Below are 27,475 nucleotides of genomic sequence, written 5' to 3'. Positions count from 1 at the left end.
GCCGTTGGAAGCAGCTGCGAATGACTCATCTTGCTCAGCCCCCACCCCACCACCTTAAACACATCCTGGAGCTGGGAACCAAGCTCCAGCCCCCCAATAGTCTTGCAGCCTCCAGGCCTCTGACCCCACTCAGCCAACCACAAAGCCCTCCCTACCCAGCCCCACTCTCCTTAGAAATCTAGTCCATCACCTCCCATCACCCCCAGAGCTGGGACTCGTCCCATTTTCTTTTATTTATACAAAAAGTTATTTTTTAAAATATAATTTAAGAACCCCCCTCCAAGCACCAGCGTCAGTTTCTGGATTCCACCACCACCTACCACCCCTTTCACTACCTCAGCCTGCACCCCCTCATGGACACAGCTTGGGGATCCCGGGGGGTCCGGGGAGGTGGCATGACCAAGGCACTCTTGGAAACAGACAAGATGGGTCCCTGTTTCAACGTGGGCAAAGGAGGCGATAGTGAAACAGGTTCCCTCCAACACAGTTATGGACAAGGACCACGGAAAAACGAAACGAGAAAACAAAAAGGGGCGGGGAGAAAAATTAAGACCAAAAACAAAACTCAAAAAACCTTCAATATGAAGGCAGCAGCTGGGGGAGGGGCATTTACAAGGGAGAAAAAATGATTGTGTTCGGTGGTGACAGCAGCAAGTTGGGACTACAAACCCCAATGATCTTGTCACTGGGGCCTGACCCCCCTTCTTGCCCCTGGGACAGCCCCCCACTCTGGAGCTGGCAAGGGAGTCACGCTCTCTTTGGTCTGCGGGAACGCACCCGTCAAGGTGAGTGGGGGGGGGGCACCTGGGGAGGACAGGAGATGATGGGTGTTCCTTTTCCCTCTGGTCACACCCAGTCCCGAGGGAAAGGCGCCCTCACCCTTGGTCTGGAGTTCCCCAAGGGGGATGAGGGGTGATGTTCCATTCCAGTATGGCAGAACCCCCAAATCCTCTCTCTCCAAATAGCCAACTCCCCACCCCACGGGTTCAAAGTGCAATCCAGCGAGGCGCAGGGCTGGGGGCCTCTTGGAGTCCCCATCCTGCCCCAGAAAGATGGGGAGGCCGCGTCCTTGGGGTGGGGACTTTCTGCAAGTTAGTACTGCGGGGCTGGTCCTCCTGTCCCACCCGGGGCTCCTGGCTTGGCCTGAGACTTCATGTGCTGGACACTGGCCAATATTTTCTTCTGGTGGCCCGCCAGAGTGACTCCGATTCGGAGCAGGTCCCTGTGGAAGGAAAGGAGAGCTCGGTGAGACCCTGGGTCCCCGTGGCCGCTCTCCACACTTGGCTCCTGAGCGGGTCCCAGCCTCAGGATTGTCAGCCAATCAGAAAAGCCAGCGGGGGAGGGAGAGCCGAAGTCAACCATCGCCGGGCAGTTTTAGGAGCCAGGCAGCTGAGCCAGGCAGCCGTCCTTTGCGCAGCCGCAGTAAAGGGTGAGGCGGGAGGCCAGAGGTGGGGGCTTTGGCTTGCAGGCCCGGGAAGGAAGGGAAAAGTGAGAAAAGCCCGAAAAATAAGATTGGGGGAAGGAGCCACATAGATTGCCGTAGAGGGGAATGGAGACGTGAGAAAGAAAAGGCCAAACTGGGAGAGGAAGAGCTGGGTGGAGAGGAAGAGGAGATTGCTGATGGCTGGAGGCCGAGATAGGGGGAAAAAAGGGAGGAGGCCCCCTGGGTCCGAGAGAGGCTGGGAAGACTTAGGGAGGGATGTGCCCAGGCCCCACGTGGCAGGGGCAGACTGGCCGGGGACCCTCTGGCTCTAGCCTCCCGAATAGCTGGGACCACAGGCATGTAACACATGCCCAGCTAATTTTTTTTTTGGTAGATATGAGGTTTTGCTATGTTGCCCAGGCTGCTCTCAAACTCCTGGGCTTAAGCCAGGGAAGACAGGTCCACCTTGGCCTCCTTAAGTACTGGGATTACAGGCATAAGCCACCGCCTAGCCTTCAGATTTCTTATTTTTTGAGATGAAGTTTCACTCTGTCGTCCAGGCTGGAGTGCAGAGGCTCAGTCTCGGCTCACTGCAACCTCCACCTCCCAGGTTCAAGGGATCCTCCTGCCTCAGCCTCCTGAGTAGCTTGTATTACAGGCAAGCACTATCACACCCAGCTAATTTTTGTATTTTTAATAGAGATGAGGTTTCACCAAGTTGCCCGTAATGGTCTCGAACCCCTGACCTCAAGTGATCCGCCCGCTTTGGCCTCCTGAAGTGCTGGGATTACAGGCATGAGCCACCATGCCTAGTCTTTAGATTTCTTTTTTTTTTTTTTTTGAGACGGAGTTTCACTCGTTACCTAGGCTGGAGTGCAATGGCGCGATCTCGGCTCACCGCAACCTCCGCCTCCTGGGTTCAGGCAATTCTCCTGCCTCAGCCTCCTGAGTAGCTGGGATTACAGGAACGCACCACTATGCCCAGCTAATTTTTTGTATTTTTAATAGAGACGGGGTTTCACCATGTTGACCAGGATGGTCTCGATCTCTTGACCTCGTGATCCACCCGCCTCGGCCTCCCAAAGTGCTGGGATTACAGGCTTGAGCCACCGCGCCCGGCCCTAGATTTCTATTCCTTCTATTTCTGTTATTCAGCCTGGGGTGAGAGGAGACCTTGGGAGAGAAATGGGAAGGCAGAAAGGGGGAGTAACAGACACAGGCCAAGTGGGGATCCGCTGCCTTTGGGAGGTGAGGAATCATAAAACCATTTCACATAAAAGCTGGAGAGGAGCTCCAAAACCTAGCCCAATCTTCTCCTTTTATGGGTGGAAAAAGAGAACTCGAGTTGACACGTTGTTACTGTGAGAGCCGGGCCTGGAATGCAGATAGATGTACAGACAGATAGGGAATGAGAGGCGGAAGCGCGATGGCCCAGGGCCGTGATGGCAGGAGATGTCTGACGAGCCTGCTGGCCCCAGAGAGCCCTTGGGTCCTCGGCTCCAGGGGCTGTCACTACTCCTCTGGGGCCCTTCCAGGCATGAACTTAGTGTGAGAAGACAGCGCTGGCCCCCAAAGCTGACCCCCAAAGCCCCTGCAGACCCTGTGGGCCTGACGCCAGCCGCCAGCTGCCCTGCTCTCCCTGCCCTCCCTGCTCCCCCTGCGCCACTCCAGTTCCTGCTACCACTTACTCGGCAGAGATCTGGCTAACCAGCTCGAAGGAGCCAAAGCCAGCAGCTGCGAAACTTTCTTCGTATCTTCCCATCTTGATGGCCCGAAGCCACTCGCCCACAGAACCAAAAGCTGAGTAGTGAGGCTGCCGCTGGTCCAGGAGAGGGTGTGAGGCCCTGGGGGGCAAGGATGGGGAGGAATGCTGAGTATCAGGCCCAGGTCAGGGTGAGGAGATGAAGCCTACCCTTGGAGAGGTCAACAGAGACCCTCCCACCCAACACCAAGGGATGGACCCTTCTGGGCGAGGAGTGGGGGCAGAGAGCAGGAAGAAGGGCCCATTCCCTGCCATCCTCACCCGCCGTTCTCCCGGGCCACGATTTTGAGGCTGGCAGGGTTCCGGATCATCTTGTCCAGGGCGCTGACCACCTGGGGAAAGCGGGGCCGGGCATTCCGATCTTTCTGCCAACAGTCCAGCATGAGCTGGTGGAGGGAGGTGGGACAGTCTGGGGGCGGGGGCAGCCGGTAGTCCTGTTCGATAGCATTGATCACCTGGACAGAAGGGAGGAAGCTCTGGTGAGGCTGTCCAGGGAGAGTAGAGACACTAACAGGCCCAGGAAATGGTGACTTGGCAGATGGCAGGATAGGAGCCACAGCCCCCCGTCCCCCCCAAAAAATCACAGATCCAGGAATCCTACTAGCCAGAGCTGAGGCTGTCTGTGGCTGGAGGTCCCAGCAGCTCTGGGGCTATGATATAGGCATATTACCTTCCAACTCTGCCCTCCATCTCTGCATCCTTCTGCAACCCAAATATGCTGTATCCAACCCTTTAAAATTTATTTGTAGAATAGTAGGAGCTGGCCATGTTGCCCAGGCTGGTCTCAACTCCTGAGTTCAACTGATCCCCCCTCCTCAGCCTCCCAAAGTGCTGGGATTATAGGCAAGAGCCACTGGGCCTGGCCCTGTACCCCAGGCTCTTTGATACAAAGATGGCTTCTTCTTTTTGTCATCTCCATGGTCTCAAGGACCCACCAGTGATGACTCTCTGTGAACCCACCCTTCACTCCAAATCCCAGGTGAGAGAACGTTCCAGGAAAGCTTGGTACCACCATGGGGCTCAATCACCACTCACGTCCTGATTGCTCATGTCCCAGTACGGCCTCTCCCCAAATGACATCACCTCCCACATCACAATCCCATAACTCCAGGCATCACTGGCGGAAGTGAACTTCCGGAAGGCAATGGCCTCCGGGGCTGTCCATCGGATGGGAATCTTTCCTCCCTGCAGAAGGAGGAGAAAGGTGAGCCAAGGGACTCACTGAGGAACTCACCATACCCAGCACACTGGCCCCCCACCCTCCCACCAACCTCTGCTTTTTGCCCCCAGCTCAGGCCCCAAGCTTCCTACTCTCCACCTCTGTTATTTATTTACTTATTTATTTATTTTTAAGATGGGGTTTCACCTTGATGGCCAGGCTGGTCTTAAACTCCTGACCTCAGGTGATCCACCCACCTCAGCCTCCCAAAGTGCTAGGATTACAGGCGTGAGCCACAGAGCCCGGCCTGTGTTTTTTTTTTTTTTAGTTGGAGTTTCACTCTTTTTACCCAGGCTGGATGGAGTACAGCAGTGAGATCTCGGCTCACTGAAACCTCCACCTCCTAGGTTCAAGCGAATCTCCTGCCTCAGCCTCTTGAGTAGCTGGAATTACAGGCTTGCGACACCATGCCTGGATAAATTTTTATTTTTAGTAGAGACAGGGTTTTATCATGTTTGCCAGGCTGATCTCCAACTCCCACCTCTGGTGATCCTCCAGCCTTGGTGTCCCAAAGGGCTGGGCTTATAGGTGTAAGCCACTGCGCCTGGCCACTGTTCTTTCTTTCTTTTTTTTTTTTTTGAGATGGAGTTTCAATCATTGCCCAGGCTGGATGGAGTGCAATGTCATAATCTTGGCTCACTGCAACCTCCACCTCCTAGGTTCAAGCAATTCTCCTGCCTCAGCCTCCCAAGTAGCTGCGATTACAGGCAGATGCCACCATGTCCAGCTAATTTTTTGTATTTTTAGTAGAGACAGGGTTTCTCCATGTTGGTCAGGCTGGTCTGAAACTCCTGATCCACCCACCTCAGCTCCAACTGTTATTTTCCTAGACACCCGGAAGTCGGCTTCCCGGAGCTGACTGTCCCCTGCCCACAGCCTGCTCCTGTATCCTCTCCCTGGAGCAGTGCTGCCAATTGCTCAACCTCCCACCTTTCCAACCTGCCCTCCCCACCTGGCCCTAAGAGGCTCACACCCCTAGTCCCCAGTGTTACCAGAGAGCTTGTGTAGGTGGGATCAGAAGAGTTCTCCTCCAAGAATCGGGAAAGGCCAAAGTCAGACACTTTGCAGACGAGGTTGCTGTTGACTAGGATGTTGCGGGCAGCCAGGTCTCGGTGTACGTAGCTCATCTCGGCAAGGTACCGCATGCCCGAGGCGATGCCCCGCAGCATGCCCACGAGCTGGATGACTGTGAACTGTCCATCGTTTAGCTGCAGAGCAGAAGGAGTGGGGGCTTGGTGAGGACATCTCACCCACTGTTCCCCCTCCCATCCACTTCTTTTTTTTTAGAGACAAGGTCTTATTCTGTAGCCCAGGCTGGAGTGCAGTGGTGCTGTCACAGCTCACTGCAGCCTCAACCTCCAGGGCTCAAGCGATCCTCCTGCCTCAGCCTCCTGAGTAGCTGGGACAATCGGCACGTGCCACTATACCTGGCTAATTTTTTTTTTTTTTTTTTTTTTGAGATGAGTTTTGCTCACTGCCCAGGCTGGAGTGCAATGGCGCTATCTCGGCTCACTGCAATCTCTGACTCCCAGGTTCAAGCAATTCTCCTGCCTCAGCCTTCTGAGAAGCTGGGATTACAGGCATAGATTCAAGCAGTTCTCCTGCCTCAGCCTTCCGAGCAGCTGGGATTACAGGCATGCGACACCACACTGGCTAATTTTTAGTAGACACAGGGTTTCTCCATGTTGGTCAGACTGGTCTCGAACTCCCAACCTCAGGTGATCCACCCACCTTGGCCTCCCAAAGCTCTGGGATTACAGGCGTGAACCACCACACCCAGCCTCCCGTCCACTTCCTAAACTGTATCTGTCACTTCCAGACCCACCTCACAACTCACCTGCAGGGGAAGCCCCCCTAACTCTCCTAGGTGACCCCTCCTTCTTTCTCTTTTTCCAAGTTTTCTCAGCTCTTGCTACAGTATCATAACACACTGCTTATAGTGGTTCCTGTTTCAATGATAAGCAATCTCTCCGAATTAGATTATCATTTGAAAACCTATTTCAACTTTTCCTTCCGTTTAACCTGGTATACTGCTTTACACCCAGTAAATACTCAACAAATGCTTTTCTGTTTTTTAGATACAGGGTATCTTTCTTTCCCCTAGGTTGGAATGTAGTGGCATGATCATAGTTAACTGCAGCCTTAAACTTAGCTGGGATTACAGGTGCACACCACTACACCTGGCTACTTAAAAAAAAATTTGGCCAGGTACGGTGGCTAACACCTGTAATTCCAGCACTTTGGGAGGTCGAGGTGGGCAGATCATGAGGTCAGGAGTTCGAGACCAGCCTGACCAACATGGAGAAACCGTGTCTCTACTAAAAATACAAAAATTATCCCAGCATGGTGGCAAGTGCCTGTAATCCCAGCTACTTGGGAGGCTCAGATAGAATTGCTTGAACCTGGGAGGCGGAGGTTGCAGTGAGCTCAGACTACACCATTGCACTCCAGACTGGGTGACGGAGCAAGACTCTGTTGCAAAAAAAAAATTTTTTTTTGTACAGATGGGGGTCTCACTGTGTTTCTCAGGCTGGTCTTGAACTCCTGGCCTCACATGATCTTCCCAACTTGGCCTCCCGAGGTGCTGGGATTAGAGGAATGAGTTACCTGAGTGACCTAACTGTCTACAGGTGGAGATGCATTGGTGCTGTTCCAACCACAAAATCGTTCAGCCCTCTTGGATTAGCTGTGTGTGGATTTTGCAAGAGACCAGTGAGGAACTGGAGTATGACCATGATCAGTGCAAAAACCAAGGTCCGAAGCCCAACCTTGACCTTTAAAGAGTTTGCTCTCACCAGGGAAACCAACAAGTCACAGACAGTAAACAAACCCCATCTTCTGGGTTCAGCTAAGTTTTGGGAGACCGTCTGCAGTCCTGCAGTCAGGGACAGACAGTCCAAAAACTGAATTTGGAACCCATCGCCCAGATCTGCAGCTGCCCTGGAAATCCCCCCAGTTCGTGGCAATACCACTACTTGCCAGATAGTCAGGATATAGACCTCAGAGTCTCCTGTGACCTCCTTTTCTCCCTCGCCAGCCACTTACAATCCATCAGCAAATTCTGCTGGTGATGCTTCCAAGATATGTCCCAAATCCAAACCCTTCCCTTCACCCCACGACCTAGATGCTGGCAACAGGCTTCTGCTGCAGGCTTCTCCAAGCTCCTGCTCTTGTTGCCAGCCAGCAAAGAGGTTTGTTTTTTTATTGAAACAAGTCTCGTTCTGTGTCAGGCTGGAGTGCAGTGGTGTGATCTTGGCTCACTGCAACCTCTGCCTCCCAGGTTCAAGTGATTCTCCTGTCTTAGTCTCCTCAGTAGCTGGGATTACAGGTGTGCCCCTCTGTGCCTAATTTTTGTATTTTTAGTAGGGGTTTCACCATGTTGGCCAGGCTGGTCTCAAACTCCTGAGCTCAAGTGATCCAGCCTGCCTCGGCCTCCCAAAGTGCTGGGATTATAGGTATGCGCCACCGTGCCCCGCCGGGATCCTCTTAAACCACTCTCCTGCCCAAGCCCTCCAGTGGGTTCCCATCACATTACCCAGTGCAGGGTCTACCATCTCTCCTCTGCTTACCAGGTTCACTGGCTCTGGCCTTCCCATCTCTCTCTCTTTTTTTTTTTTTTGAGATGGAGTTTCGCTCTTGTCCAGGCTGTAGTATAGTGCCACGATCTTGGCTCACTGCAACCTCCACCTCCGGGGTTCAAACGATTCTCTTGCTTCAGCCTCCCAAGTAGCTGGGATTAGAGGCATGCCCTACCATGCCCAGCTAATTTTGCATTTTTAATAGAGATGGGGTTTCACCATGTTGGCCATGCTGGTTTCGAACTCCTGACCTCAGGTGATCCACTGCTTGGCCTCCCAAAGTGCCAGGATTACAAGCGTAAGCCACCGCACCCGGCCCCCTTCTCTCTCCTCTTTAAGAGATGGGGTCACCTAGGCTGGAGTGCAGTGGTGCATGATGGCTCACTGCAGCCCTGATCTCCCAGGCTTAAGTGATCCTCCCACCTCAGCCTCCTGATTAGCTGGGACTACAGATGTGCACCATCACGTTCTGCTCATTTTTGTACTTTTTGTGGGGACGAGATTTCACCATGTTGCCCAGGTTGATCTCGAACAACTGACTGCAAGCGATCTGCCAGCCTCGGCCTCCCAAAGTGCTGGGATCACAGGTGTGAATCAGGGCACCCTTTTTTTTTTTTTTTTTTTTGAGATGGGAGTCTCGATATGTAGTCCAGGATGGAGTGTAGTGGTGTGATCTCAGCTCACTGCAACCTTCGCCTCCCGGGTCCCGGTTCAAGCAATTCTGTCTCAGCCTCCCAAGTAGCTGGGGTTACAGGCACGAGCCACCATGCCCGCAAATTTTTGTATTTTATAGTGGAGATGGGGTTTCACCATGTTGGCCAGTCTGGTCTTGAACACAGTCTGCCCACCTCGGCCTCCCAAAGTGCTGGGATTACAGGTGTGAGCCACTGCGCCCGACCAAGCTAGGGCACCTTTAAGACCCTTTCTGTCTCTTTGGCCAGGCATGGTGGCTCACGCCTGTAATCCCAGCACTTTGGGAAGCCAAGACGGGCAGATCGGTTGAGGCCAGGGTTTTGAGATCAGCCTGGCCAATATGGCGAAACCCCGTCTCTACTAAAAATACAAAAATTAGGCTGGCATGGTGGCATGCACCTGTAATCCCAGCTGCTTGGGAGGCTGAGGCAGGAGAATCATGAACCTGGGAGGTGGAGGTTGCAGTGAGCTGAGAGCATGCCACTGCACTCCATCCGGGGCAACAGAGACTCCATCTCAAAAAAAAAAAAAAAAGAAGAAGAAAAAATACGCTTTCTGTCTCTTAAACATGCTGAGTTCCTGCTCACTCTGGGACTCTACTTTGCTCCTAACATACAGTCTTCTCATAATGGGCTCTTTCTCATCTACCCAAATGTCATCTCTTCTCCCCACTCCCTGCAACTGGACCTCTGTGCAGACTCCTGCATCCACAAGGCTTTCCCCATGTAACCCCAGGGTCTGTGTCAGCCCCACTCACAGCGGCAGACCGACAGTATGTGTCTGCAGATGGGATCTGCCTGAGGTACCTAGCACCTGCCATGTAGTCTAGTGACAAACGTTGAATTTTGGATTCAACAAAACACCAAATAGTTTCAGGTGATGGTTACCCTAAAGCCCAGACCCGACCACTGTGCTATCTAGGCATGTAACAAAATTGCACTCATACACCATCATTTTTCTGGGGGGAGAGTCTTGCTCTGTCTCCCAGAGTGGAGTGCAGTGATGAGATCTTGGCTCAGTGCAAATCTCCACCTCCTGGGTACAAGTGATTGTCCTGCTGCAGCCTCCTGAGTAGCTGGGATTACGGGTGCCCTCCCACCACACCCACCTAACTTTTATATTTATAGTAGAGATGGGGTTTCGCCATGTTGGCCAGGTTGGTCTTGAACTCCTGACCTCAGGTGATCCGCCCACCTCAGCCTCCCAAAGTGCTGGGATTACAGCACCATGCCTGGTCATATCCTGTAAATTTATACCCAATAAGTGATTTTAAAAAAACACATCAGGTTGGGAGTGGTGGCTCATGCCTGTAATCCTAGCATTTTGGGAAGCCGAGGCAGGCAGATCACTTGAAGTCAGGAGTTTGAAATCAGCCTGGCCATTGTGAGCCCACAAGAAGAATCTCATAAATCCAGAAAACAAGACATTCAGGGGAACAAGGGACCCAACCCCTCAGCATGTCAGTGTCATCATAAGGAACTGCACAGGATTTAGAGAAGCTTGAAAATATGATAACCAGCATGCTGAGGTGGCTCATGCCTGTAATCCCAGTACTTTCGGAGGTTAAGGAGGGAGGATTGCTGAATCCAGGAGTTTGAGACCAGCCTGGGCAACATAGCAAGACCCCATCTCCACAAAAAATTTAAAAATTAGCCAGGTGTTAGCCGAGTGTGGTGGCTCATGCCTGTAATCCCAGCACTTTGAGAGGCCGAGGCAGGCAATCACCTTATGTCAGGAGTTCAAGACCAGCCTGGCCAACACGGTGAAACCCTGTCTCTACAAAAGTACAAATACAAAAAAGTTAGCCCGGCATGACGATGGGTGCCTGTAATCCAGCTTCTCGGGAGGCTGAGGCAGGAGAATTGCTTGAACCTGGGAATCAGAGGTTGTAGTGAGCTAAGATCATGCCACTGCACTCCAGCCTGGACAACAGAGCAGGACTCCAAAAAAAAGCCAGGTGTGGTGGTATGCACCTGAAATTCCAGCTACCTAGGAAGCTGAGGCAGGAGGATCACCTGAGCCAAGGAGTTTGGAGGCTGCAGTGAGCTATGATCGCACCGCTGCACTCCAAATCGGGCGACTGGGTGAGACCCTGTTTCTAAAATAAATAAATAAAATATATAATAACCAGGTACAATGCCTGGTCCTGAACTGGATCCTGGTTGGAATAAAGCAGCAGAAAAGGACATTTTTGGAACAACTAGAGAAACGTGAAAATCAACTGGGTATTCAGTGACGCTAGGGAATCACTGTAATTCTGTTGAATGCAATGTTATTTCGTTACATAGGAAAATGTTTTGATTTTTTTAAAAAGATGCCTAGGCTGGACGCGGTGGCTCATGCCTGTAATCCCAAAACTTTGGCAGGCTGAGGTGGGTGGATCACTTGAGCCTAGAATTCAAAACCAGCCTGGGCAACATGGTGAAACCCTGTCTCCACTAAAAATCCAAAAATTAGTCAGGCATGGTGGTTCGTGCCTATAGTACCAGCTACTTGGGAGACTAAGGCAAGAGAATTGCTTGAACCCTGGAGGCAGAGAGGGCAATGAGGTGAGATTACACCACTCCAGCCTGGGCAACAGAGCGAGACTCCATCCCCAAAAAAATAAAAAATTAAAAAAAGGCAGAGGAGTAGGGCTTAGCCCAAGAGGAACAGGACGGAGGAGATGACATGGGACCCACTGTCTGCCCTGGCTTCTTAGCCCAAGTGGCCTCTGGGTGTAGGCAAGAGCTCCAGGTGGCCGCAGAAGCCAGGGTGGGCGCTCACCCGCAGGAAGGAGTCCAGGGCACCATTCTCCATGAACTCCGTGAGAATCATGACGGGCATGCTGTTGGTGACCACACCCTCCAGGCGGATGATATTGGGGTGCTCAAACTGGCCCATGATGGAGGCCTCGCTCAGGAACTCCCGCCGCTGCCGCTCCGTGTAGCCGCCCTTCAGGGTCTTGATGGCCACACAGCTCTCCTTCTTCCCCGGGGCCTTGAGCCGCCCCCGGCACACCTCACCAAACTCACCTTCAAACAAGGACACGGAGGTCATCAGCTCTCCTCCCGCCCCGGTGTGGTCCTGCCCTCCTGCCTGCCCACCCCCACTTCATTCCCAGGTGCCCGGGCAGCCTTATGCTCTCACCTGCGCCAATCACCTCTTCAATCTTAACGTAGGAGACATCGATCTCTTTTGCAAATTCCCTCACAGCCTCATTAGGGTCTTCGTAAGTGAAGGGGTCGATGTAGACCTTAGTACCTGAGAATCAGGCAGGGCCTCATTAGCCGGGAATTAACTCCCAGGTGACTCAGAGGCTACACTCACAGGTCTTGCCTCCAGGCTCCTAGTTCTTTCTTTTTTCTTTGGGATGGAGTCTTGCTCTGTTGCCCAGGCTGGAGTGCAGTGGCATGATCTTGGCCCACTGCAACCTCCACCTCCCGGGTTCAAGCGATTCTCCTGCCTCATCCTCCCCAGTAGCTGGGATTACAGGTGCCCACCACACATGGCTAATTTTTGTATTCTTAGTAGAGAAAGAGTTTCACCATGTTAGCCAGGCTGGTCTCGAACTCCTAACTTCAAATGATCTGCCCACCTACACCTCCCAGGTTCAAGTGATTCTCCTGCCTCAGCCTCCTGAGTAGCTGGGATTGCAGGTGCCCAGCACCACGTCCGGCTAATTGTATTTTTAGTAGAGAAGGGTTTCACCACGTTGGCCAGGCTGATCTCACACTCCTGACCTCAGGTGATCTGCCCACCTCTGCCTCCCAAAGTGTTGGGTTTATAGGTGTGAGCCACCGTACCCGGCCCCAATCCCCTATTTCCATCAACTTAGGGCAACCCACCATGCCCGATGAGATACTGTCCGTGTTTGTCCGAATATTCTGCTTCTCTCCCGCTGCTCTGCTTCCTGTAGCCAAGGGGAAAGGGGCAAAAGGTAAACTGAGTTACATACCTCTATGAGGCATACAGTGAAGGGAGGAGCAGGAATTGGAGAAGATTCCAAGTAAAAAGAGGCTGGGGGCACCCAGAAAGGCTTGCCCTGTAGCAACCAGGCAACTGGTCATCGACTCAGGCTTTCTGAGGCCTCCGGGTGTCAGAGTCCTTACCTGAGGCAGAGAACAGCGACCACAATGACCACCAGGACCAGCACCACACCCACAACTGCCGTGCCCGCGATCAGGGCCAGCTGTTCCCGCCAGCCCTCACTCTCTGCGGGAGGAAAGGTTGCTGATCAGGAGAAACAGACAGCCCTGTAGGAGGCCCCAGCCCCGGCTCTGAGCAGTGAGCTGTGATCTCCTGAGAACGGGTCCCCAGTACAGGGGACAGGTGGAGGGAGAGGACACAGGCAGGCAAGGTCAGGGAACAAACAGTGGGTTTCAAACTCTCCTCCAGGGGCCAGCAGGCTCCTCTGAAGTCCCTCAGGGCAAGGGAGGAAGTTTCTCAATCTTTTTACTGCCAGAGTAGTTTTGTGTTTGTTTGTTGAGACAGAGTCCCTGTCACCCAGGCTGGAATGCAGTAGCACAATCTCAGCTCACCGCAACCTCCACCTCCCTGGTTTGAACAATTCTCCTGCCTCTGCCTCCTGAGTAGCTGGGATTACAGGTGTGCACCACCGTGCTCGACCAATTTATATATTTTTAGTAGAGATGGGTTTCACCATGTTGGCCAGGCTGGTCTCGAACTCCTGGCCTCAGGTGATCTACTCACCTCAGCCCCCCAAAGTGCTGGAATTATAGGCATGAGCCACCGTGCCCAGCCGCCAGAGTGGTTTTGATTTGGTTCTAGTATAAATACCAGAGTCCACAAAAAATCTCCTTTGAATGAACTTTTCTAAAGATAAAAAACACTTTCAGGCTTTTATCCAAAAAGTAGAAACAACTGAAATGTTTACCAATAAATAAAAGAATGAACAAAACCAGCTATTTCCATACAGCTGATTATTACGTTTCCAGAAAAAGAAATGAAATAATGGCTAGGTGCAGTGGCTCAAAATGCCTGTAATCCCAGCACTTTGAGAGGCTGAAGTGGGAGGATTGTTTGAGGTCAGGTGTTTAAGACCAGCCTAGGCAAAACAGCAAGACCCCATCTCTACAAAATAATAAAATAATTAGCTGGGCATGGTGGTGAGCACATGTGGTCCCAGCTACTCAGGAGGCTGCGGTGGGAGGACTGCTTGAACCCAGGAGTTTGAGGCTGCAGTGCACCATGATCACATCACTATACTCCAGCCTGGGTGACAGAGCAAAACCCTATCTAAAATAATAATTTAAAAAACCAGCAGGCTGGGTGCAGCGGCTCCCGCCTGTAATCGCAGCACTTCGGGAGGCTGAAGTAGGCAGACTGGCGGAACTCAGGAGTTTAAGGCCAGCCTGGGCACATGGTGAAAACCTGTCTTTACAAAAAATACAAAAACATTTAAAAAAAGAAAAATAAGCCAGGTATGGTGGCTCACACCTGCAGTCCCAGATACTGGGGAGGCTGAGGTGTGAGGATCATCTGAGCCCTGGAGGTTGAGGCTGCAGTGGGCTGTAACTGAACCATTACACTCAAGCCTGGGTGACAGAGCGAGATCCTGCTTCCAAAACAAAAAACAAAACACAACCAAAAAACCCACAGATATATACTACAACATGCATAAACCTTGAAAACATTCTGCTTGGTGAACAGTCACAAAAGACCACACTGGAGGATTTCATTTCTATGAAATACCCAAAACAGGCAAATCCGTAAAGACAGGAAGTGGACTAGTGCTGGCCAGGGGCTGAGGCAACAGAAGGATCTGTGTCAGGGGTGATGGCTAAGGGCTATAGGGTCGCCTTTGAGGGAGCTGAAATTTCCCAAAATTACTTGTGGTGGTGACTGCACAATTCTATGAATGTATCAAAAGCCATTGATAGTATACTTCGAATGGGCGAATTGTATGGCAGGGGAACTCTATCTCAGTAAAGCTATTACAGAAAATTACAAGGTTTAGAAAGCCGCTGGTCCAAAGCTGGGTGCTGCAGCTCATGCCTGTAATCCCAGCACTTTGGGAGGCCAATGTGGGAGGATTGCTTCAGGCCAGGAATTCAAGACCAGCCTGAGCAATATCAGGAAACACAGAGCTCAACAAAAATTTTTAAAAATTATCTAAGCACAGTGGCACACGGCTGTAGTCACAGCTACTTGGGAGGCAGAGATGGGAGGACTGCTTGAGCTCGGGAGTTGGAGGCTGCAGTGAGCTATGATGGTGCCATTGCACTCCAGCCTGGGCAATAGAGCGAGACTCTGTCTCTTAAAAACCAAAGTTAAAAAAAAAAAAAAGCAGCAAGCCACTGGCCCAGCATATTAAAAATAAAAAATAATCTGTTACCTCGAATCCTCAAAGTCCTGCAGGAAGGTTCATGATATTCCCATTTTACTGGATGAGGAAATGGGGGCACAGGGGTCAGGTTGTTGCTAAATGTTGAGCCTGCAGTGAGCTTTTGTTTTGTTTTTTGAGACAGAGCCTTGCTCTGTCACCCAGGCTGGAGTGCAGTAACACAATCTCAGCTCACGGCAACCTGTACCTCCCAGGTTGAACCAATTCTCCTGCCTCAGCCTCCTGAGTAGCTGGGATTACAGGCATGCACTACCACACACAGCTAACTTTTGTATTTTTAGTAGAGATGGGATTTCACCATGCTGGCCAGGGTGATCTTGAACTCTTTTATTCATTTATTTATTTATATTTATTTATTTATTTATAATAGAAATGGGGTTTCACCTTGCTGGTCAGGGTGGTTTTGAACTCCTGACCTCAGGTGATCCACCCACCTCAGCCTCCCAAAGTGCTGGGATTTCAGGCTTGAGCCACTACGCCCGGCCAGATCTTGAACTCTTAACCTCAAATGATCCTCCTGTGTTGGCCTCCCAAAGTGCTGGGATTACAGGGTGAGCCACTGCACCCAGCCATGCAGTGAGCTTTGATCATACCACTACTCCAGCCTGGGGGGACAGAGTGAACCAGGCCGGACTTCACACTCAGCTGTTGGTTTTAGTTTCGACATCCTGTGTTCCCTCCTCTTTAGGGTGTGCCATGTGATTGACAGGAAGGAGGACATGAAGATGGGACTTTGGCCCGGGCACAGTGGCTCATGCCTGTAATCCCAGCACTTTGGGAGGCTGAGGCGGGCTAATCATGAGGTGAAACCTGGTCTCTACTAAAAATACAAAAAATTAGCTGGGCGTGGTGGTGCACACCTGTAATCCGAGCTACTCGGGAGGCAGAGTCAGGAGAATCACTTGAACCCAGGAGGCAGAGGTTGCAGTGAGCCGAGATCGCGCCATTATACTCCAGCCCGTGCAAGACTCCGTCTCCAAAAAAAAAAAAAAAAAAAAAAAGATGGCACTTCGGGGTCTTTCCAGCAACTTTGGGGGTCTTTCCAACCCCACCCTCACCCCCTTCCCCAGGCTCACCATCCTGCTGGGTCTGGCTGTGATGCTCCTGGCCGAAGGGCCCGTAGCCAGCCTCAGAGCGTGCCCGCACCTGCACCAGGTAGCTGGCTCCCTGCTTCAGTCCCCGCAGCTCTGCCCGGTTTTCTGATGTCTTCAGGAACCGCACGCTGCTGGGACCCTCAGCGCCCTGTCCAGGAGAAGGAAGGGACTGGCTGTCACCCGGGGCCCAGGTTCCTGCTGTTCTTCTTGCCTCCTCCCCTCACCCTGCGCTCACATCACTAGCCTGCCTGGCAGCTGGCGAGGCCTTTGGGAGAATTTACAGGTGTGCAAGCCATGTGCTGTGCATTCATAATATCTTCTTTTTTAAAAGACAAGGTCCCACTCTGTCACTCCGGCTGGAGTGCAGTGACCCAAACACAGTTCACTGCAGCCTCAACCTCCTGGGCTCAAGTGATATTCCCACCTCAGCCTCCTGAGTAGCTGGGACCACAGGTACATGCCACCATGCCTGGCTAATTTTTTTTTTGGGACAGAGTCTCACTCTGTTGCCCAGGCTGGAGTGCAATGGTGCAATCTCGGCTCACTGAAACCTCTTCCTCTTTCGTTCAAGTGATTCTCCTGCCTCAGCTTCCTAAGTAGCTGGGATTACAGGGACCCACCAGTGCGCCTGGCTAATTTTGGTATTTTTTGTAGAGATGGGCTTTCACCACGTTGGCCAGGCTGGTCTCAAACTCCTGACCCCAGGTGTTCTTATACCTGCCTCGGCCTCCCAAAGTGCTGGGATTACAGGTGTGAGTCACTGTGCCCAGTCTAATTTTTTTTTTCATTTTAAATTTTTTATAGACATGAGGTTTCACCATATCGCCCAGGCAGGCCTCAAACTCCTAGGCTCAAGCAGTCTGCCTGTCTCGGCCTCCCAAAGTGCTGGGTATTACAAGCGTGGCCACCACACATGACCTGAGCCACTGTGCTGGCCATGTGTGCCTGGTATGTTACAGTAACTATTACATAGATGAGGCGTCTGAGGCTCAGACAGGCCAAGGGGCTTACCCAAGGCAGCCCAGAGAATCCATGGCAGAGCTGGAATTCAAATGCCTGACAGGTGTCTGCAACACAGATATCCCAGCCGGGAGAGCACAACCCACTGCCCACCCACTCCTAGGGGCACGGGTTGGCCTCACCTTCTCATGGTACTTGACCTCGTAGTCCAGCACAGCTCCACTGGGTGCCCGGGGAACAGCCCACGCCAAGCTCAAGCTGCTGGGTGAGGACCGCATCACCCGGATGTCCGATACTGCAGGGGGTACTGTGAGAGGCAGAGACACGGAAACCTTATGCATGCACGTCTGTCCTTTGTCTTTTTAAATTTTTGTTTTCTTCTTTTGTTTTAGACAGTCTTGCTCTGCCACCCAGGTTGGAATGCAGTGACACAATCTTGGCTCACTGCAACCTCCACCTCCCAGGTTCAAGCAGTTCTTCTGCTTCAGCCTCCCAAGTGGATTACAGGCACCCACCACCATACCTGGCTAATTTTTTAATTTTTAGTAGAGATAGGGTTTTACCATGTTGGCTAGGTTGGTCTTGAAATCCTGACCTCAGGTGATCCACCCACCTTGGCCTCCCAAAGTGCTGAGATCACAAGTGTGAGCCACTACGCCCAGCCCTAATTTTTTTTTTTTTTAGTAGAGACAGGGTTTCACCATGTTGGCCAGGCTGGTCTTGAACTTCAGGGCTCAAGTGATCCACCTGTCTCAGCTTCCAAAAGTGCCGGGATTACAGGATTGAGTCACTATGCCCACCCCTTGCCCCCTTTCTGCCTCTTGCCCCCAAAGCCTTGACCGCTCACACTTCCTGGGAACCCCACTTCAAAGCCCCTGCCTCTCCCTTTCAGGCTCTCAGTGACATCCCTCCTGCCGGACCACCAGCTGCCCTAGCCCCCAAGTCTCACCTTCTCGGTCCGTGGTGACATTGACAGGCTCAAATGGGATGGGCCCCGTGGCTAAGGAGGACACCCCATTCAACGCAGTGACCTCAAAGGCATAGGTGAAGTCAGGACGCAGGCCTCGAACCATCACCCAGGGCTCCACCAGGTCCCGGGGACCGGGATCGAAGGTCAGGTCTCCCCCGCAGGGCGCGCAGGAACCTCCGGGTCGGCACTCCCGACAGCGGAGGGCGTAGGTGAGGTCCTCTCGGCCGCCTGACTCGAGGGGGGCGCTCCATTCCAGGCGCAGGGAGGAGCCGTTCAGGTGGGAAACCACGCTCCGTGGAGCCGAGGGAGGGGCTGCGGGAGACCGGGGGTCAGGCAGAGGCCGACCTGCTCCATGGCAGTGGGGAGAGGGCAGTGGAGGGGCCAGCAGCCATGCTGGCCTCTTGCCTTGGAGACAGCGGGCTTCACCTTGGAGCTAGGGAGCAGCACGCCCGGGGCAAAGGGAGGAAGTCCAGGGAGGATGGGGGCAATGTCGGGGTCCGACTCAGGGGTCTCTGATCCCTCCCCAATGAACTGCACCTGGGTGCTGGTCACTTACTGGTGCAGGGCGCACCCCGGGGGTCTGTGCGTGCCCGGAAGTACCCAATGCGACACTGGCAGACAGCTGATCCGATCGTGTTAGAATGGCTGTTGGCTGGGCATGGCTGGCAGGACCCTTCTCCGGACAGGGGCTTGAAGGTGCCCTGGGCACAGGCTGAGAGAGCAAGAGAGAGAAAGAAAGCATTCATCAACAGTATGCACAAAACATCCATCTGCACAGTGGGCCTGGTGGCACAAGCCTGTAATGCCAGCGCTTTGGGAGGCTGAGGCTGGAGGATCGCTTGAGCCAAGGGGTTCCAGACCAGCCTGGGCAAGGGTCAGGTGCAGTGGCTCACACCTGTAATCTCAGCACTTTGGGAGGCCAAGGTGTGTGGATCATGAGGTCAGGAGATTGAGACCATCCTGGCTAACACGGTGAAACCCCATCTCTGCTAATACAAAAAATTAGCTGGGTGTGGTGGTGGGCGCTGGCAGTACCAGCTACTTGGGAGGCTGAGACAGGAAAATTGTTTGAACCGGGAAGCAGAGTTGCAGTGAGCAGAGATGGCACCACTGCACTTCAGCCTGGGCGACAGAGTGAGATCCCATCTCTTAAAAAAAAAAAAATCCAGCTGCTTTTAAGGCTGATGAAGTGCTAAGGTGGGAAAATGGAAGAAAGATCTCAAAACCTCACCTCTTAAGAGGAGAAAGGAGACTCTCTCCCCAGAGAAGCGGTCCTAACCTTTTTTGACCCTGATCTTGGCAGTCTGGTGAAGCCCACAGAAAGACCTCTACTCCAAATTATGACTTCAGACGCACACCACAAAATATATAGCAATACCAGGGAAACCAATTAAGCTGAAATGCAATGACTGAAACATGAAGAAAAAAGTGTGGGCTACAACGACATTTGTGTTTCTTTATTAAGATGTAGCAGCAGGTCTCCTAACCTCTGTAGTACTGAAGTCATCATGAGCAAAAACAATGTTTTGAGATTCTCGAGGCACTTGGAATGGGCTGTAAATACCTGTTATTTATTTTTTTCCAGGAGGCTGAGGTGGGCAGATCACTTGAGGTCAGGAGTTCAAGATCTACCTGGCCAACATGGTGAAACCCCATCTCTACTAAAAATACAAAATTAGCTGGGCATGGTAATGAACTCATGTAATCCCAGCTATTCGGGAGGTTGAAGCAGGAGAATCACTTGAACCTGGGAGGCGGAGCCTGCAGTGAGCTGAGATTGTGCCACTCACTGCACGCTAGCCTGGGCGACAGAGCAAGACTCTGTCTCAAAAAAAAATAAAGTCATTTTGTTTTCTTCCACCAATGCTCACAGATTCCCTAGAAAACCAGAGGGTAAGAAGCCCTTGTCTAGAGGGAAGGCTACGTGAGAATTCAGTATCAGCAAATTAGAGAAGACTCACAATGACCAAGTGGGGAGAACTTGATGGCTTTGTCCGGACACCAACAAGGTCCCCCCACAGGACAGTCCTGCAGCCCAGGCCAGCCTCCCATGGTCGGCAAGCAGGGAAGTTGGCCAGGCTTCCAGAGAAGTCTGGAAATGAGAAAGAGCCCAGAAAACAGATCCACCCTCTAGTAACCTCAGGAGAAGGAAGAGCATTTAAAATGGAAACTTGGCCAGGTGTCGGCTCACGCCTGCAATCCCACTTCGGGAGGCCGAGGTGGGCAGATCCCGAGGTCAGGGGTTCGAGACTAGCCTGCTTAACATGGTGAACCCAGTCTCTACTAAAAATACAAAGTTAGCTGGGAGTGGTGGTGTGGGCCTATAATCCCAGCTACTCTGGAGGCTGAGGCAGGAGAATCGCCTGAACCTGGCTGCAGTGAGCCAAGATCGTTCCACTGTACTCCAGCCTAGGTGACAGAGGGAGACTCCATCTCAAAAACTAACTAACTAAATAAAATGGAAACTTAAGAAATGGGTCTGAGCTAGGCGTGGTGGCTAATGCCTGTAATCCCAGCACTTCAGGAGGCAGAGGAGGGTGGATCATGAGGTCAGGGGTTTGAGACCAGCCTGGCCAACATGGTGAAACCCTGTCTCTACTAAAAATACAAAATTAGCCGGGCATGGTGGTGGGTGCCTGTAATCCCAGCTGCTCGGGAGGCTGAGGCAGGAGAATTGCTTGAACCGGGGAGGCAGAGGGTGCAGTGAGCCTAGACTATGCCATTGCATTTCAGCCTGGGTGACAGAGCAAGACACGGTCTCCAAAAAACAAACAGACAGACAGACATGGGTCCAAGAGCGGAGTTCATGGCGTTCATTCAGGACCCTCCCCCTGGATGAGCAGCACTCTCGGGGGAAGCTCCAGCTCTCACCTCGGCACTTGGTGTTCCCTTCAGCCGCCTCGAACCCCGGAGCACAGCTGCAGCCCGTGACTGGCTGCTCAGCCCACTGGCCATCCTCACGGCAGTAGAGGCTGGGACTGGGGCCAGGGGCAGGGACGGCGTCCACCACGCAGCTCCCGGCCACGGGCACGACAAGCTCCCGAGGCACAGTTTCCGGGAAGCGGGTCAGGTTCACAGTCAGCTGGGCACACTTCTTGTAGAAGAGGTGCAGGGACAGCAGGGCCATGCAGGCGCCCTGGTCCTGGAAGGCCAGGTAGAAGCCGGCCTTGCTGAGTGGTCCCAGGCGCAGCGTCTTCACATTCACCTTCCCGGTGGCCTCGGCCCCAGGGCGCTTCCGGGTGAGATGCTCAGCGGCCACCGTGTCCACCTGCCAGGGTGGGGGAGACACACCGCTGCTGTCCCATTCCCTGAGGACCCAGAGGACTGTCATGTCCCAGCTCACCCTCCCAGACCTCCTCCATTCCTGTTCCAGAACCTTCCCCCACCTTCCCCCAGGACACACTTTCTGCAGACCCCCACACTGTCCATTCATCCTTGCAAAGCTCCTGCAATGTGCCCAACCTCCAGCCTGCCCCTCTGCCCTTTTCAGTCACTTGTTCTACAAACATTTACTGACACTGACGCAATGCCAGGCTTTGATCTCAGAGTCAAGGAGACAGAAATAAATGAATCCTAGGGAAGTTATAAAGTATCCCGAGGCCGGGCCAGGTGCCTCAGGCCTGTAATTCTAGCACTTTGGGAGGCCAAGGCAGGAGAATCGCTTGAGCCCAGGAGTTCAATATCAGCCTGGGCAACATAGCGAGATCCCATTTTAAAAATATAGATATAAAATAAAAATAAACAGGTGGGGCACGGTGGCCCACACCTGTAATCCCACACTTTGGGAGGCCGAGGCGGGTGGATCACCTGAGGTCAGGAGTTCACGACCAATCTGGCCAAGATAGTGAAACCCCATCTCTACTAAAAATACGAAAAAGAATTAGTGGGGTGTGGTGGTGTGCACCTGTAATCTCAGTAGGGCTGAGGCAGAGAACTGCCTGAAAGAGCAAGGGAGGTGGAGGTTGCAGTGAGCCAAGATTGAGACACTGCACTCCAGCCTGGGTAACAGAGTGAGACTCCGTCTCAAAAATTTAAAAAAATTTTTAAAAAGTTAACGAAGTGAAATGAGTGCCGAGACAGACAGGTGGGCAGAGCTCTGCAGGATGGCAGGGAAGAATCTGCCAAGGCGGCACAGGCAAGATCTTGGAGCTGGAACCTGGAAGACAAGTAGGGGTGTGAGAGGCAGAGAGAAGAAGGCCCCTAGGTGGAGGCCGCTGCAAAGTCCGGAGCTGGAAACCAGCCAGGTGCAGTCAGGGAGCGCAGCAGCTCAGCGTGGCTGGAGCGTGGTGGGGTAGGGTGGCCCAGGTGACTGGAGGCCTCAGGCCTGGGTCTCCCTGGGGGCCTGGCCAGGCAGCCCCCTGGATATTCTGCTGCTCCACCCACAAGACCACCTGCTTCCCTCCCCATAGCTCAGCCTCCTGCTTCCAGTCCCCAGGGCCTTGACCAGAGGCCTGGGAACCGCATCGGCTGCCCTCTAGGCCATGGGCCTGCTCGCTAGGAATCCCACCTTGGTTGTGGCTGAGCCCCAGGGGTGCCCGGGTACCTTGATGTAGGGGTTCTCCATCCAGGCAGGCGTGAGGGCCGTGGCCGTGTCCGCGTCGCTCTCATAGTAGAAGACGGTGAAAGTCTCTTTGCAGGAGCGCCCGGCCCGAGGCAGGGACAGACACTCCAGCATGGTGAAGCGCAGCGTGGCGTACACGTGGACGGCGCCCCGCCGGGGGACCCAGCCCGTGCGGAGCCAGTGGGCCTGGCCCGGGGGGCGCTGCACATCACACACCTCGTAGGTGCGCACGCTGTGCTGCTCCTCATCCAGGCCGCTCAGCTCCTCCCACTGCAGAGAAGGGGGTCAGGTCGGGGGCCCGCCAGGGAGAAGGCTGCATGGAGTGAACCCCATAAAGTGAGAGGGACTGAGGAAGGGGCCGCTGGTACTGTTCGGAGGGCACCTCTGAGGGCAAGGGCTCAGATGACACTGCTTGGGCCACTGTCATCTGGGGCACAAGGGTGAGGAGTGGTACACAGAAAGCAGGCGGCAAGGGCACCCCCTCCTCCCTTAGTTTCCTCCAGAGCTCCAGCTCCTGGGCCCAGCTCTCACCTGCCCATCCACCTGAGGGAACGTCACCCACTTCAGATCAGCAGTTTCCAATTTTGTATTCAGCAGGGTCTCTGAGACAGAGAGACAAAGTCAGTGCTTGGGGTGGGGGAGGGAGGTCAGGAACACCAGATCCCTGGAAACGGAGGCAGGTGGATCCTCTTAGCTCTGAGCTGCGGTGGGGGGGGAGAGGGGAGCAAGCCCTGCCCTCTACACCGGACTCTGATTTCTGGCCTCTTTTGCTAAGTGCCAACCCCAACCCCAACATCTGGCATGCATGGGGCTCCCTCGGGATACCCCAGATCTAAGCCTCCCTGCAGGAGGAAGGGAGACCAAAACGTACTGGGAGAAGGGGCAGCAGCTCAGAAAAGGTTAAAATGGGAGCCCTGCCCAGGCCCTGACCCCCATGAGCAGAGGCTGCTGGTGCTGGCGTGGGAGGCCCCGAAACTTCACTCCCTATCCAAGACCCCTCCCTGCTTTCAGACCAAACACCTCGTCCTTCTCTCCTGGAAGGGGATGCTCTGTGCCTGGGGCATAGCCCTGACCCCCATCCCAGCACCTCCTTCCCTGCCAGTGCCAAGGGCAGGAGGCGCTGGAGGGAGGGAAGCTAGAGTTCCCACTGTGGCTCCCGCAGAGGCCTCACATCTGGATTTGGTTACGGGTAGGCAAAGGGGAGGAGATTCTGGGGGGGGGCGGTATGAATGGGAGGGATGAACACACCTGGCTTGGCTCAAATCATCAGGGGAGGGGACAGGCACTAGAGGAAGGGAGGAGGATTAGGAAAAACTGCACAGCCCCTGGCAGTGGAGAGAGGAGGAGGGAGGGCAGGGGAATCCCCTTGGGGACCCGCAATGTGGGGGGCAGCGGGTGCTGGGAAGGGCAGAGAGGAGAGCCAGGAGAACACCTGGAACCGCCTCCCACCCCACGGGGGCTGCAGGACAGAAGGGAAAGAGGGTGGGTGAGGCAGCCTCTTCCCGGGGACCAAATGATGTCCTCCTGCCAGGGGTCAGATGGGAACCGAGCCAGCTTGAGGTGAGAGGTGCAGGGTCCCCATGGATGGCAAGAGACAGCCCTGCTCACTGGGGACAGGATGCCCGGGTTCTGGGAAGGGGGTGGATAGAGGCTGCCGTCTCCACCCTCCATTGTTCCAGCTGGGATAGTGTTTTCCTGTCTCCAATTTACACACTGTCTCTGCCTCGGGTAGTCCACAGCCCGGAGCAAGCACCGGCTCCCTCCGAATCCCAGCTCGGCCACAGCACGCTTCGATCTGTCAGTTCTCGAGTCTCTCACCTCTCTCTCCCTCACTCTCTGTCCACCTCCATTCCTCTTTCTGACAGTCCCTATCTCTCCTTCTCTTTCTGCCTCCACTGCTCGGCGTTCCTCGGGGCACAGGGCCTTGGATAAACTACTTAACCTTAACTAAGCCCCAGCCTCCTCATCTGAAAACTGGGGCCAATGACAGCGCCCACCCTCAGTGTTGCTGGAGGGGTGAAATCAACATTTGTAAGGTGCTCAGCGTGGGCAGGATGCTTGCCAGCGCTCAGGTAATAGGTGTCACAATCACCATTTTCTCTTTGCCAGTGCCTTTTCTTCTCACTACACCTCGTCCTCGTGGTTTTCCCACCTCTTCCTCTTCACCTCTTCCTCTTCGCCTCTTCCTTCACGTTTTTCCCCCCCTTCTCCTTTCTCTGAGCTGGCAAGCCTCCCCTCACTCCCACCCCACATCCAGCCTTTGATCCTCAGCCCAGAGCAGTCCTCCCCAGCCTGGGGGAGAGGGTTTTTCCAACACCGATGAATCCTTCCTTTCAGGAGCCCCCCATAGCCTATCCCCCGCCAGAGACCCCTTTCATACCAGATAGCGAAAGGGAGGTGTTGGCAGCTCACTTAAAGGAGATTAGGGACATCGAAGGAGGGTTTCTAGGGCTCTTGGCTCCCCTCTAGGGGACCAGGAGGGACAGCGACCCATGGCCGAGGAAACACTTGGAGAGACCAGGAGGCTGGAGTTAGGCTGGGTTAGGGCGACGTGGGGGCCGTGTGGGTCAGTTTCTACTGGCTCCTAGGTCTCCAGGGAAGCCCGGGGCTCACCTGAGGCGGGGGTCTAGACGGCATTTAAAGGGATGGGGTGCAGCCTGTAGAAACCAAGGGGCCACTCTAGCAGGGGAGGGACAGTGGGCTGGAGAGTACTTTGGGCGTTTGGGGTGTGAATGCAAAGGAGGCCATCCTGTTGCAGGAGTGTGGAACTGTAGGATCAAGGTGTGATCGCCAAGGAATTAGCGGCGGGGGTCGTTTTAAGGCCCAGCACCAAGTTCTGCCTTGTCTGCTGTTGCTCCTCCAGAAACGTTCCCTCGCGCAGGGCGAGAGGTGGGAGTGGGACAGAAACTTTGCAGTAGTTTTGAACAGTGGGGTAGGGGAGAAAGGAAAAGCTGCCAGGGGCGTCTGGAGTCAGCAGTGAGAGTTTGGGGAGCCCGGGTAGGGGAATGTCCCGTGTCGCAGCCAGACTCCATCTCTTTCCCAAACAAAAGAAAACTCCACTCCCCGCCGGGCGCCTCTTCCCCGCCCCCCTCCCGTTCCAGCACTATTGGTTCGAAGTGTTTGGGATTGGGGTGCCCCGGTAGGGGTAGACAGAGGACGGCCCCTCCACTCCGAGGCCCAGATGTGGGGGAGAGGTCCCAGGAATGACGGGATGCCCCCCAAGGAAACTCACCTTCCAAAGCGGCGGCCAGAGAAGCCCAGCAGAGCAGCGCCCGAAGCTCCATGGCGCCGCCTGACTCGTTTAGGATCCGATCCGAGTTTGGGGGGCCCTCGCCCCCCCAGCTCTGATTCTCCCTGGGCGGGTGGACGCCGATTCTCCGCGCGGGATTTTCCGTCGGGGCCCTCAGCGCGGGCCCATGCGAGCGCGCGGGGCACCGGGCGAGGCGCCCAAGTGTGGCCCCGCGTCTGCGCCGCGCGCACCGGCGGTGGGCCCGGGGCGTGCTGGCAGTGGCCACGCCGGGCCGGCGCGCAGCGAGACGTGGCTGGAGTTGGGGTCCCTCCGGAGCCTCAGGGTCCCGTCCCGGCTGGCGGGGGCTAAGCCGGCCGCTCGGGGTCTCCCCCCTTCCCAGGAGTGGCGCTGTTCGCGCCGCCGGGCCGAGTGCTCTCCTCGCAGGCGGGGAGGGTGGGAGCCCGAGCGGGGACAGAGCGGGAGGGAGGGAGACTGCGGCGCGGGGCCGGGCGGGCAGGGCCGGGGCTGAGCAGCGCGGGGACTGGCCCGGGCGGCGCCGGGCATGGGAGGGAGGGAACGCGCGGGGGGCGGGGGCAGCTCCCCCTACGCCGGGGCTGGGCGAGGGGGCCGGGGCGCGCTGATTGGAGCTCACGCTACTGAATAATTCATGAGGGAAGCCGAGAGGGGCGCCGAGCGGAGCAGGTCGGGAAGTTGGGAGAAAGTTTGGAGAAGGGGGAGGGGCGGCGGGCGTGGAACCCCGAGACCGCCCAGAGGGGCGCAGAGGCCGTGCGCCCTGTCCCGGACTGAGCCTGTTGGGGCTGGGGCCCAGGGACCCCCGGGACAGGCCCGAACCCCGCTGGCACCAGGGAGCAGAGACAATGCACACCCAGCAGCAACACAGGGGGCCGCCCAGGCGTGCGGGTAGATGTTCACCGCGCACACAAAGCCGGCCCTGACCTTGCTGCCGACTCCAGATGCCGCTCTTGGATGCGCCCACCACCCTCTAGTGGGCGCAGGGACTGCGTTTGAGGGGGAAAGGGAAGGAAAAGGGGGCCGAAGCTTTGGAGAACGGAGGGCTGCCCAGGGGGTCCGAAGGAGGAATCCTAGTTTGGAAAACCTTGCAGTGAACGTTCAGTCACCCCATAAACATTAAGTGTTGGGGACCTACTGTGCGCGCAACCGAGCCCTTAAAAATGTCCAGAGGGGGCGCGCATTAAGCTGACCTGGGGATAAATAGAGAGAAATCGAGGAAGCAACGGTAAAGAAAAGGTAGGTGTGGCCGGGGGGGTGGCAGGGGGAGGGATGGCTCACGCCTGTAATCCCAGCACTCTGGGGGCCGAGGCAGGCGGATCACGAGGTCAGGAGTTCAAGACTAGCCTGGCCAACATGGTGAAACCTGGACTCTAGTAAAAATACGAAAATTAGCTGGACATGGTGGGACGCGCCTGTAATCCAAGCTACTCGGGAGGCTGAGGCAGAAGAATCGCTTGAACCCGGGAGGCGGAGGTTGCAGTGAGTCGAGATCCCCCCACTGCATTCCAGCCTTGGCTACAGAGCCAGACTCCCTCTCAAAAACAAAACAACAGGCCGGGCGCGGTGGCTCAAGCCTGTAATCCCAGCACTTTGGGAGGCCGAGGCGG

At 54.5% G+C, this 27,475-nt stretch overlaps 2 protein-coding genes across 2 annotated transcripts in view; one reads left to right on the top strand and one right to left on the bottom strand.

Moving 5' to 3' along the window:
• ZAN (zonadhesin) overlaps positions 1–916 on the top strand; it is a 68,708-nt gene extending 67,792 nt beyond the window's left edge. The window contains 2 exon segments of the mRNA XM_032254895.1: positions 721–785; positions 857–916. Coding sequence (XP_032110786.1) covers positions 721–785; positions 857–916 — 125 coding nt within the window.
• On the bottom strand, positions 199–26,410 carry EPHB4 (EPH receptor B4). The gene is made up of 17 exons (XM_032255139.1): positions 25,839–26,410; positions 23,138–23,208; positions 22,589–22,876; positions 20,917–21,313; positions 18,602–18,757; positions 18,025–18,357; positions 17,258–17,382; positions 16,098–16,263; positions 12,767–12,869; positions 12,503–12,567; positions 11,805–11,918; positions 11,442–11,689; positions 5,397–5,612; positions 4,221–4,370; positions 3,447–3,640; positions 3,112–3,267; positions 199–1,222 (listed from the first exon to the last, which is right to left on the bottom strand). The coding sequence occupies exons 1-17, from the start codon at positions 25,888–25,890 to the stop codon at positions 1,093–1,095; spliced, it is 2,964 nt and encodes a 987-aa protein (XP_032111030.1). The 5' UTR covers positions 25,891–26,410; the 3' UTR covers positions 199–1,092.
• Between the last annotated feature and the right edge of the window lie 1,065 nt (positions 26,411–27,475).

Source organism: Sapajus apella, unplaced genomic scaffold (assembly GCF_009761245.1).
Source record: "Sapajus apella isolate SASKATOON/1434 unplaced genomic scaffold, GSC_monkey_1.0 scaffold88, whole genome shotgun sequence".
Classification (NCBI taxonomy): domain Eukaryota; kingdom Metazoa; phylum Chordata; class Mammalia; order Primates; family Cebidae; genus Sapajus; species Sapajus apella.
Note: the sequence above shows the minus strand (reverse complement) of the source record. Positions and strands in the feature narration are given on the sequence as shown.